Below are 12,307 nucleotides of genomic sequence, written 5' to 3' on the forward strand. Positions count from 1 at the left end.
GCTTTAAAACTAGGGCATTCGATTGCAGGATTTCTCAGACCTCTTCAGTTCTCATATGCCACTGTCTATAAAATAAAGGTGGGAGAGATGTGTGTAACTAAAATCTATCAAGTCAGTAATGAAATTCAAAGAATCATACTGCTCAGGTGTCTTCCTGAACAATTAACTTACATGTTAAACAGTGTGTTGTTCATTCAATAAACAAAATAAAATTAAAATTAAGTTTTAATTTAAGTATTGAAGAAGGTTGGTGTACAAAGATCAGAGATATTCTTCAATTATTTGTGCATCTAGCAAAATGCAGTTCAATATCAAAATGGTTAGGTTTCTTAGGCTATATGTTACCAATATGAAATTAATTTGAAGTGGGAAAAGAAATTCATCTACGCTGCAAACCACATCAAATTGCCATGGTGGGAACTGGTATAGGAAGAGAAAGAGGAAAGTGAAAAGGTCAGTACATTTATATCAATACATTTGTACCCATCCAACACTGAATTGAAGCAGCAGAAAACTTGTAGGCTTTAAAATCTCATGTGCCCTCATTCAGAGCTTCTAGTTAGCTGTAATTATGCTACAGCATGCCTCTAATCTTTTATCTATCAGCTGTATCCAGAGCTAGAAAAAAGCCCTCTCATATCCTCACTCACTTTCCACCCATAAGTCAAAATATAAATTCCTATGGGGAGAGATGGGCATTGAGCAGCTATGGAGACTAGTGTGTCTGGGAAAAGAAGTTTAGGTGACAGTGTTGCTTATATAAAAATAAAATATCAGTCATCTTGAATGTTAGGGGAGTATTTGATGAGGTAAGAGGCATTTTCAGATATATGGGATTTTCCTAAACAGCAGTCAACTCTGATAGACTAACAGGTGCATAGTGAAGTTAGAACTCTTTTTTTTTGTTTGTTTTTGTTTTTGTTTTTGGGCCACACCCGTGACACTCAGGGGTTACTCCTGGCTATGCGCTCAGAAGTCGCTCCTGGCTTGGGGGACCATATGGGACACCGGGGGATCGAACCGCGGTCCATCCAAGGCTAGCGCAGGCAAGGCAGGCACCTTACCTCTAGCGCCACCGCCCAGCCCCCAAAGTTGGAACTCTTTGAACCTATTAGCATTTCTCAACGGGAGGGCTTTTGTTACCCTGCTAAAAATTAGAACATTTTGAATTATTAAAATTGAATGATTAAAATGGGAGGTCATAGTATGAACTAAGGGGCCAACCTGTAGGTAACAGGCTACATAAAAGAAACAAAGATGGAAGGGGCACAATGGCATAAATATTGAGAAACTCTAGATGGGCATTTTATTAAATGCTAAGAAAAGGGGTCAGAAAGCTGTGCTTAAACAATGGCAGGGAGGAGAAGAAAGAGGTAAGGAAATAATAGTACAATTACTTCCATCAGATATTGTAGGAACACATCAATCTGTATAGTAGACAATATACCATATATACTGTCTTGATCTCATTTGTGTGGTTTATGTACTTATCAAGTAATTGAATTCCAATCAAAGAAAGTTGGAAGTCTATAAAAGTAAAGGAGGATTCTAACTTGGTAGCATAAATTATCCATAAAGTATCTGTGAAACAGTGATTTATCTTTAACTTAAACAGTAATGTTTTAAACTACCTTAAAAATTTTAATAAAAATAGGCATTGCTTGAATCTGACTCTAAGAGTCAGATTTGTCTTTGTCAGTGCTGAGAACCACAGTTGGAGAGCTTCTGATTTGTAACAAAAACATATCCCAGCAGCTCTTATCAATTAACGCAGTTGAAAAATTAAGACCCAAATAAACTGACCTGCTAAAGGTGGGTGTGGACTTTAAATGCAGGCTAACTAGTGCTTTGCTCTTGGCACACCAGCTACCAGCTGTTTAGGGTTAGTCTCACACAGCTATTTCCAAGGTCTGTTCCACCTTTGTGGTTTGAACCCATGCTATTAACATAGAAGGGCACTTTTCCTCTTTCTTCTGACAGAGGAAATATTCTTGCCGTCTCATTGTACTACTACCTTTATTCTGTTACGTGCCATGATTTAAAATAAAAAAGGCAGGGAAGAGAATAATAGTTCACTTTGCATCATTTAAAATTTGAGAGCTTGTTCTTAACCCAGGCTCATCTTAGTGGTGCTAGTATCAAAATATGAAGACATATGAATGATGTCCAAGATGGAATTTCTGATGCTCGGGAATCTGTCAGTGGAATCAAAGGCAAATTTTTATGGTGCTCATGTTTCTGTCTTTTCTTCAACCATTTGTCATTTTTTTTGTTTGTTTGTTTATGATAAGCAGAGGAATTTTGGGGCCATTTGGGAGTCATGCAAAGGGCTTGTTAACACAGTTCCTATTATCAGATGAACATAGCACAACTCTATTCATGTTTGATAATGTTCCGAGGACAGCAGATCAAGTTCAGCTGCTGCCTGCAGTTGTATCCTGAGTAAGTAGCTTAAATTCTCAGAATCTCATTTTTCTTTAACATGGGTGTTGTAAGAATGATATGTAGCTCAGGTCTACATAATAAATTAATTTATTATCATTTCAAATTCAGATTATAAACCCTTTAAGGATATGGCTTCATCTTTTTCCACCAAGATTTTAAATGCTCTAAGCATGCATGAATAAGGTGCCTTGTTTTATAAAAGAGAAAATATTAGAAATAATTGCTTTCCTCCCAGAGGTAGGTGGAACAGTGAGTGGGTGGGAGGAAAGAGTGCATCAAGGATCATGAGAGGGAAACTGTGGACTTTGGTAGCAGGAAATGCGCATTGGTGATGGTTGTTAAACATTACATAACTCATGACTGTAACTCAATCTTGAACAACTTTAAAATAAAAACAAACCTGTATTATGAACAAATAATCATGATGTTTAAATTTAAAAAAATCCATAGAAGGGGAAAATGAAATAATTACCTTCAGTAGGATTACATAATTAGGAATTCTATGATTTGCTCTTAAGAAAATATCTGGTCTGCCAAAAAAAAAAAAGGTATCCATAGTCTTAGCTTATTAGAAGCTTAGGTCTTGGAGTCAAACCAATTGGTTTTAAAGCTGGTTTCAACTCTTAATTGATCAAGTTGCTTAATCTCCCTTAACTCATTTTAATTATCTGTACCGAGGATATATTTAGTGGGTAATTTGCATTGATATAATGTAAATATTGTGTTTAAATAAAACTGGTTTATAACAATTAAGGCTTGTTGTTGTTATTATTATTAGCTGTATTACATTGTTCTGACTCATGTACTAACTTTTAGAGGAAGTGACAGTTGCTAGCTGGTCACTGCAAGAGATATGAGTTGACTCAACTAGGTAAAAAAAAAAATACAGGATGTCTAGGAAAAAAGCAAAGATGAAGCCAAGGACAATAGCCATTGGAAACATAGCCAGAAACACTACCCAGTAGAGGCAGCTTGCTCTGAGGCAACTTGGAAGGCAGTCACTCACTCATTAGAAGTCCACCAGCCATTATTGAATATTGTGTTGGATTGTATAGGAATCATAAAAGAAGTACAAAGTAGAATTTGTTTTTTGTTTTGTTTTGTTTTGATTTTTGGTTTTGGGGCCACCCTCAGTGATGCTCAGGGGTTATTCCTGGCTAAGCGCTCAGAAATCGCTCCTGGCTTGGGGAACCATATAGGATACTTGGGGCCAGGGGATCTAACCAAGGTCCACCCTAGGTCAGCCTCTTGCAAGGCAAATGTCCTTCCACTGCGTCACTGCTCTGGCCCCCAAAATAGAATCTTTGAGAAACTTAAGAGTCTGGAAGAGGCATGAAGTCATATAAAAAGATGGATGCTAAAAAAAAAAAAGATAGATGCTGAGATTATATTATTAACTTCTAACTTATATGGTTTGGTCTGTGCTTGCAATTGGAATTACAAAAGTAGACCAAGTATCACTGACCTGTTTCGACTATTCTTTCTAGAATAATGCATTAGCAATAATACCTTTAAATGTAACTAATCATATCTTAAGTAAGATAAAACCATACTTTTAATTTATATATTTCCAGCCAGGTATTTTATTATACCAAATATGTAAACAAACAGGTGGTATATAAAATTACCTTGTTTGTTTTTTTGTTTGTTTCTTTGGGCCACACCTGGCATTGCTCAGGGATTACTCCCAGTTCTGTGCTCAGAAATCGCTCCTGGCAGGCTCAGGGTTCCATATGGGATGTTGAGAATCGAACCCAGGTCCGTCCCTGGTCAGCCGCGTGCAAGGCAAACACGCTACTACTGTGCTATTGCTCCAGCCCCAAATTATTTCTTTTAAACAATCCTTTCATAAAAGTTGAACATATATAATTAATCCCAAAGTGATTCTTTTTAAAACTCAAATATCATGTGTGTCTAGGAAACTGCGGGTACAGATGAATTTGGATTAATTCCTGATAGTGTAATTCTTAAGAACTTTCATAGCAATGAGTCAGTGTGGCACAGAAACCTCTCCAGAGTCTAGACTACAGATATATACTAACAGCATAGACCACTAGTAAAATAGACATGCTATTGGAAATATTTTGATGCTGGAACTCAGGGAGGCCATGAGTATGCTGCTTCTGAATTGAACACTAATAGAAATGAGGTTATGAGGAAATGATAATGATGTTCCAAATAAGAAACAGCATAAACAGAAGCACATGGGGTCAAGCTGCCTGTGCTGTTGAAGAACTGTAAACAGTTGAGCATAAGTAAGAGGGCAGGACATGACAGAGGTCAAGCCACTAAGACCTTTTCAGCCTTGGTAGATGGCTTAAAATCCATTCTAAAAGTCAGGTAGATTCAGCACTAAAGTGTCTTAGACATGTGAATCAGATTTATTTTTCAGATTCATATAAAAGAAAAGATTTAGCAAAATACCAGTTATAATTAGGTAATGCTGGATGTAACAGTTTTTAGGTAAATAAAAGTCTGTTGTGTCTCATAACTTCAGTCTAGAGGGTGTGAGTTACTCATGGAATCAGCTACTCATGTTCTCTCTCTTTTTCTTTTTCATCCTTTTGTTCACATAGTTATTCCTTCCTATGAGAAAGTCAGAGATGGTTTTTCATAAAAGTATCAAACAATGACAAACGCCTGACCTTGAATTACAAAATTTGAATCATTAGGAGACATAAATTCCATAGTTAATATCATTGTAATAATGTTAAACTATAATAACAAGTTGTCCAAGCTCAAACGTTACATGCATGTTTAAAGCATCAAGAACAGAGAAAGAAGCAACTATTTCCTTTAATTCTCCTATCTCCAGAAGTCCTCCCAAAAACCTCCAGATTTTCAGCAAATTGCTGGGTTTTGAGTAGAAATGTAGTTATACAGACATACACTGCTAACTGCAAAAGAAGCAGAGAAAGCAATCCTCTTACTTTCTAGTATATTTGCACAAGGGAAATAGAAGCTAGAAGTATCAGGTAGCTAGCCTGTAATTTCTACCAATATGATGATGAACTGAAATAAAGCAATAATAATAAGGAAAAAGCAGATATTCAAAAAAACTAAACACTCAGAAATTTTGAATAGTGTATCTTGTTTTCTTATATGTGAGTTTGAAGTGTCATCCCAATAAAAATATTTTTCTTTTTTTTTTTTTTTTTTGGTTTTTGGGTCACACCTGGCAGTGCTCAGGGGTTATTCCTGGCTCCAGGCTCAGAAATTGCTCCTGGCAGGCACAGGGGACCATATGGGGCGCCGGGATTCGAACCGATGACCTCCTGCATGAAAGGCAAACGCCTTACCTCCATGCTATCTCTCCGGCCCCAATAAAAATATTTTTCAAGGAAAAGCAGATAAAGTAAAAATTCAAGTGAAAGCTTAGGGCTTTGAGGTTTTTAGAATTCTAATGGGCTCTAAAATATCTCAAGCATTGCTGAGAACCTGTCTGAATAGTGCATGGCTTTTCTTAAGATTAACATAATTTCAATTCAGACTAGTCTGTGGAAGCATGCTATTTTGCACAATGCTATTTTTTTCTACATGTTAGCATATCCACCCAGGAATTTAATGGATAGCAAAGTTATGCAAAGAATCACTATGTACAATAAAAAACCAGGACATTTTCTTCCAAGCCCACCTACAGTGCAAACATACACACTCCAGTCCATTACTATTCATAGGACTTGCTTTGGAACACCAAACTCTATTTGCCATACTAGAAAAAATGTGTTTTTCATTCTTTTGATTAAAATAACAGGAAGTTATATCAGTCCTGACATCTTGGTACTTATACCAAAAATATAGACAAATTGAAGTCTATTGTCAGGGCATCTTAGTCTATTTTTTTTTTTTTTGGCTTGAGATAGAAACTCCTAAAAATCCCGTTTTTCAAGAGATGCTCAAATTTCTTGGGACTACTCAATGCAAGAGGGCAAAGAACTGCAGATCCTTTAGAAATTCTAACCTTAATGGGGCCTCTGTCTCTTTAGCCAGTCTGGCAGGTGGCAGAAACTCTGCTCTAGACTAGTGGCTTGAGAGAACTATTTCTTTATTTACTTTGATCAGTGAAATAACTTGGAGCCAAAGCAGTAGCACAATAGTAGTGTGTTTGTCTTGCATGTGGTCAACCCAGGACTGACTCAGGTTCGATCCCTGGCATTTTATATGGTACCCCGAGCCTACCAAGAACAATTTCTGCATACAAAGCCAGGAATAACTCGAGTGCCGCAGAGTGTCGCCCAAAACCTCCCCAAAATCTTAAAAAAGAATTAGAACATATTTTTGTTTTTCTCCCCCCACCAACACAATGTGCCATTTTAAAGGGGAAATTACTATGTTGGTGTCATAGAGTCTCTTAAAAATAATATTAGGGTGCCGAAGAGATAGAATGGAGGTAAGGCATTTGCCTCGTATGCAGAAGGTCGCTGGTTCAAATCCCAGCTTCCCATATGGTTCCCTGAGCCTGCCAGGAGTGATTTCTGAGCATAGAGCCAGGAGTAACCCCTAAGCGCTGCCAGGTATGACCAAACAACTAATAATAATAATAATAATAATAATAGAAGGGCGGAGAGATAGCACATCAGTAGACTGTTTGCCTTGCAAGTGGCTGACCCAGGACCTACGGTGGTTCGAATCTTGGCATCCCATATGGTTTCCCATGCCTGCCAGGAGCAATTTCTGAGCATAGAGCCAGGAGTAACCTCAGAGCGCCGCCGGGTGTGGCACCAAAACCAAAATAATAATAATGATGATAATGATGATGATGATAAGCATAATAATAGAATAAAATCAAAGGATGTCTCCCCAAGCACAGCTGCCAGAGCCTCATATTTCTTTTCTTTTCATTTCATTCTTTTTCTTTTGGTTTTTGGGCCACACCCGGCAGCACTCATGGATTACTCCTGGCTTTGTGTTCAGAAATCCCTCCTGGCAGATTCCAGGGGCCATATGGAATGCTGGTGATCAAACCCAGGTAGGCCTCATGTAACGCAAATGCCCTATCTCTCTGCCACCTTCCCCCAGGAGCCTTGTATTTCAACGACATTTCTACTATTCTCAGTAGACAGGGAGCCAGTATGCTCATTTTGGATCTGCTTTGTGCTCAGATGGTATCAGGCTCAAAACAGTGACATCTTTAACATTCTTTTGGCTCAAGGAGTAATCTGTTTTAAATAACAAACAAGCAAACAAAAACAACTCTTAAATACATGCTACATTGCAGCATTGCTCATTTTTTCATATATGTTTTGTTTTTACCAGTAGGATCAAGAGCATCTTCAGGAGTCACATCTTGTATTCTTTTATTTTTGGCAAAGTTGGATCTGACATGGTAAACATGCAGTAAATTGTTCATAAATGAGTGGATAGATGGATGGATGAAAAATAACTTGAGAGCAGTAGTAGGTAAACTGCTAGGTAGTCTGTAAAGAGGATTAAAAATTCAGGTGAGATTAGCAGGAAATATGGTATAAAGAAAAGAATGTTCCCTTTGAGCCAACAAACATGCATAGTTCCTCGCTACAGCTTGGCTTGCTTAGCTTTAACATTTAACAACAATAAAAACTTTTTTTTTTTTTGGCTTTTGAGTCACATTTGGCAATGCTCAGGGATTACTTTTCACTCTACATTCAGAAATCATTTCTGGCAATGCTCAGAGAACCAACCATACTGAGGATTGAACCCATTGTCACATGCAAGACAAAATAGTCTATCCACTGTACTCACACTCCAGCTCCATTAAGAAATATTTCTCTGAAGTTTTCCCAGTAAACCTGACAGTCTTGCTGCAGGCCTGTGCAAGACAAAATTAGCTTGTCTCCATTCAGCTATACTGGCGATAAGTTAATGGCAAGCACAGCACATATGGAACAAGAGAACCAGACTTTTAAAACTAAACTGTGGTTCAGGATGATCCCACTTATCTGTGGTATATAGAATAACTGGATGAGGAAATGGTAATGTAATAAAGGGGGATACCTAGAACAACCTTGACCCCATAATGTATGTAGGAGGAAAAAGGAATAAAGAAATCAATATATGATATACATACACCATTGTATATATATATGTATACAATGGTGTATATATGTGAATTATGTATAATATATAAGTATATTATATAATATATAAGTACATATATATGTGTGTACATGTGTACACATATATATATCCAAAGCACAGACTCAAACAATACTGAAAACATGAAAACCAAACTACTACCACCTAATTTGAAATGCATTTGTCAATGGCTGGGTGTGGGGCAGTGCAGAAGGGAAGCAGGATGGATCATGAGAACTCTGTAGAGGGAAGTTGACACTGATGATGGGATTGAGATTGGAATATAGAATTTCTAAAACTCTACTATCAATAACTTTGTAAATTATGGTTATTTTTTGTTTGTGTTTTTGGGCCACACCCTGTGGCACTCAGGAGTTACTCCTGGTTCTGCTCTCAGAAATTGCTCCTGGTAGGCTCAGGGGACCCTTATGGGATGCTGGGTGACAAACCGAGGGTCTGTCTTCCTGGTCGGCAGTATGCAGGGCAAATGCTCTACCGCTGTGTTATAGCTTCAGCCCCAATTATGGTTCTTTAATTATTAAAAAAAAAACCCACCAAATTGTGATTTCCAGATTTTCTCATTAAAAAATAGATTTTAAGTCTTGAAGGATGAGTGAGGGTTGGCTAGATGATACTAGGGAAAAACATTATAGACATGTGAAAACTACTCCATACCATAGAGAGAATGTTGTATTTTAGAAATCAAGTCTCAGCTGAGGGGTGGTGGTAGCCAGAGCTCAAGTTAAAGAAATAGATGAACTTTGATTTGTGATGATGTGATGTTAGTCCTTCAGAACAGTGGTTTAGAGAAAGACAGAACTGAATTTAAATCCCAGCTTTGGTCCATACCAGTATTAAAAAAATAACTTTATTTTTTAAACGCTTTAACTCTTAGTTCCCTTAGCAGAGTTTCTAGCTGTGTTCCTTCTGTACATATGGCTGCATAATGAATGCTCCCAAAACCATAAGAGTTTCAAACATGGAGTAAATCCTCACTGTTCCTTTAGATCCTTTTACAAAGTTGCAAGTATCAGGCAGGGCTAAGGGGTCATCTCAAGATGACTGGAGAAGGAGCCACATCCCAGCTCACAGGGCTTGGGGCAGAAATTCAGTTTTGTGCTGGCTGCTTGCCAAAGGCTGCCCTAAATTTCCTGCCTTGTGGGCCTCCACAGCTGACCGCTTCTTCCAAGTCAAAGGGGCTGCTGAGTCAAATCAGAGGCAGCCTTTCATTGAGCCCCTAGAAGTCACCGTGGTAGGGGAATTGTCAAGGGAGGGAGCACCCGGATATGGTGACCCTTGGGGATCATCACAGGGTCTGTTTGACCCACTCATCTATGACATATTACTAAACCATGAATGTAGCACTGATTATGCACAACCTCCGTTGAGCTTTGGAACGCCACAGCCAGCCAGAGAAGTAGTCCCACTAGTGAGTGACTTTGGGCAAGCCAGACCACCTTATTGTCCCTGATCATTTGTTTCCTCTCCAGAAAAACGAAAATATTTGTCCTCCAAAGAAGTAAAAACAGTGTGTGCACGCACCGATTTTAACACTAAAATTCTAACACCGACTCTAACATTCTAACACCAAAAAAATCCGAAGCAGGGAGTTGCCTTGGTACAACTTTCCCATTCTCTGTGGAATTTTTGATTCATAATCTGAACGCAACAGAGATTCTAGGGCTTCACAGACCTCCTCACCAGCCCACTGGAATAAACACAGAAAAAGAAAAAAAAATTGTTTTGTTTTTGTTTTTGTTTTAGTTTAAGGCCTGATTCAGTAACTTTTTCTTTTATAATACCTTTACTACCAACCGCAGACCCCTTGGGGTAGGGGAATGTCTCTAGAGACAAAACAGACTAAGGGATTTTAAGCTCTTGATCATAAAAAAAAAAATGAAAATAAAACCTCATTCAGCCACCAGCCTTCGCCAAGTAGGGGATGCTGAAGATGGGTGGGGTCTCCTACACCCCTTGAGGCTATTTCCAGTTTGACAGCAGCTCAGGGTTACCGCCTTGGCGGGGCCAACTGCGCGGTTGGTGCCCAAGCGGGGTTCCCCACCCCACACCCCCAAACCTAGCCCATCAGGCACACTAGTGTGTTCCTCCCTCTTTCCTCTTTCAGTTTCCAGGATGGGGTGATGAGCATCGTGGACTGGGACTAGAGTTCCTCGGAGCCACCCAATCTTCCGGGCAAGCGGTCTAAAGAAGGGGGGACTTAGGACTCACCCTCTTTGCCCCCCCCCCAAAGCACACACACACTGCACAAAGGCGCGATTCTCAGTGGGGGGGGGGTCTCCAGGTGGGGCCAAGTATGCGGAGCAGCCAGATAGCCATCCAGCCACAAGGCCTCTTTGCTTCTCTGCTCTAGGAGAGATCTCGAGGGTGCCTGGCACGGCCAGCCAGTAGTGGCACCCCAATGGGGTGCCCCCTCCTCTGGGCACTGAGATCATCATCTGCGGCCCCCTTTGGGGACCTTGTGGAGTGAGTGTTTGGTCCTTTGGAGGTGAGCGGGTCCGTTAAGCTCGGAGGGTTTGCGAGCACGGGAGCAGGAGCAACCCCAGCCGCAGACTTGGTAGGACGTTCGCAGCCCCGCCACGCCCTCCCGCCACCGCCGCGGCTGAGCCCTTTAACTGGACCCAGATGGGAGTCAATTTCACGGCGCCGCTGATTGGCCCCGGCCGCTGGTCTGGACCAATCGGCACGCTCGCGGGGCCCGGAGTCCCGCCCCCTCGGCTGCCCGCGGGGATCCAGGCTGCCTGCTGGCTGCCTGGGCGCGCGGAGCGGGCTGGCGGCGGGCCGGTACCGGACGGACGGACGCGCTCGACCGGGGCCAGCCCTCAAGCCGAGCGGCCAGCATGCGGCGGGACCTGGTTCCGTCGTGGCGACTGCTGCTGCCGCTTCTGTTGCCGCTCCTGCGGGTCTCCCCGCTCGCGGCGCTGCCCGTCACCCAGCTGTTCCAGCATGGGAAGTTGGGGGGGACCAGCTGCTGAAGGAGGGCGACGACGAGAGCGCCGAGGTGACTTTGACGCAGCCCCTGCACTTCTTCGAAGCCGAGTTCAGCAAGCTCTACGTGAGTCCGGCCTCCCGTGGGGGGCTTGCGTGGAGTTCTCGAGGCTCGTTCTGTTGGGCTCAGCCTGATGCGGCGGGGACTGAGACCCAGCCGCTCCCCCGCCGCCTTGGGAGGAGGAGGAGGAGGAGAGGAAGCAGGCTTCTGCTCCCCAGTCCCTGAGCGCCCCTCGGCCGTCCGGAGACTGGCTTTGCAGCAAGAATGCTTTTCCTTTACTTCGAAGAGGGGACACACACACACACACACACACACACACACACACACAACACACACACACACACACCACACACACACACCCACAGAGAGAGAGAGAGAGAGAGAGAGAGAGAGAGAGAGGAGAGAGACAGAGATACAGAGACAAGAGGAGAGAGACAGAGATACAAAGAGGAGAGAGACAGAGACCGAGAGGAGAGAGAGGAGGAGGCAGAGAGATACAGAGACAGAGACATAGATGAGAGGAGGGAGAGACAGAGAGGAGAGAGACAAGAAAGAATGAAAGGAGAAAGAAAAAAGGAAAAGAGAAGGAAGGGAAAGAAAGGAAGGAAGGAGAAAGAAGAAAGGAAGGAGAAAGAAGAAACAAAAGAGAGAAAGAAAGGAGAAAGAAAGAATGGAAAGAAGGAAGAAAGAAAGAAGAAAGGAGGAAAGAAAGGAGAAAAAGAAAAGAAAAGAAGAAAAATAGTTCAGGCATTGTAGGAGACCTAGGCAGAAAAGAAATTGAGATGGTTGAGGCAGGGAAAC

General features: G+C 41.4%; 1 protein-coding gene across 1 annotated transcript in view; it reads left to right on the forward strand.

Annotated features, from left to right (window-relative positions):
- The first annotated feature begins 11,253 nt into the window (after positions 1-11,253).
- Positions 11,254-12,307, forward strand: part of NID2 (nidogen 2) — a 73,040-nt gene continuing 71,986 nt past the window's right edge. Inside the window, 2 exon segments of the mRNA XM_049767665.1 lie at positions 11,254-11,472; positions 11,475-11,572. Coding sequence (XP_049623622.1) covers positions 11,358-11,472; positions 11,475-11,572 — 213 coding nt within the window. The 5' untranslated portion in view covers positions 11,254-11,357.

Source organism: Suncus etruscus, chromosome 2 (genome assembly GCF_024139225.1).
Source record: "Suncus etruscus isolate mSunEtr1 chromosome 2, mSunEtr1.pri.cur, whole genome shotgun sequence".
NCBI classification, from domain to species: Eukaryota; Metazoa; Chordata; class Mammalia; order Eulipotyphla; family Soricidae; genus Suncus; species Suncus etruscus.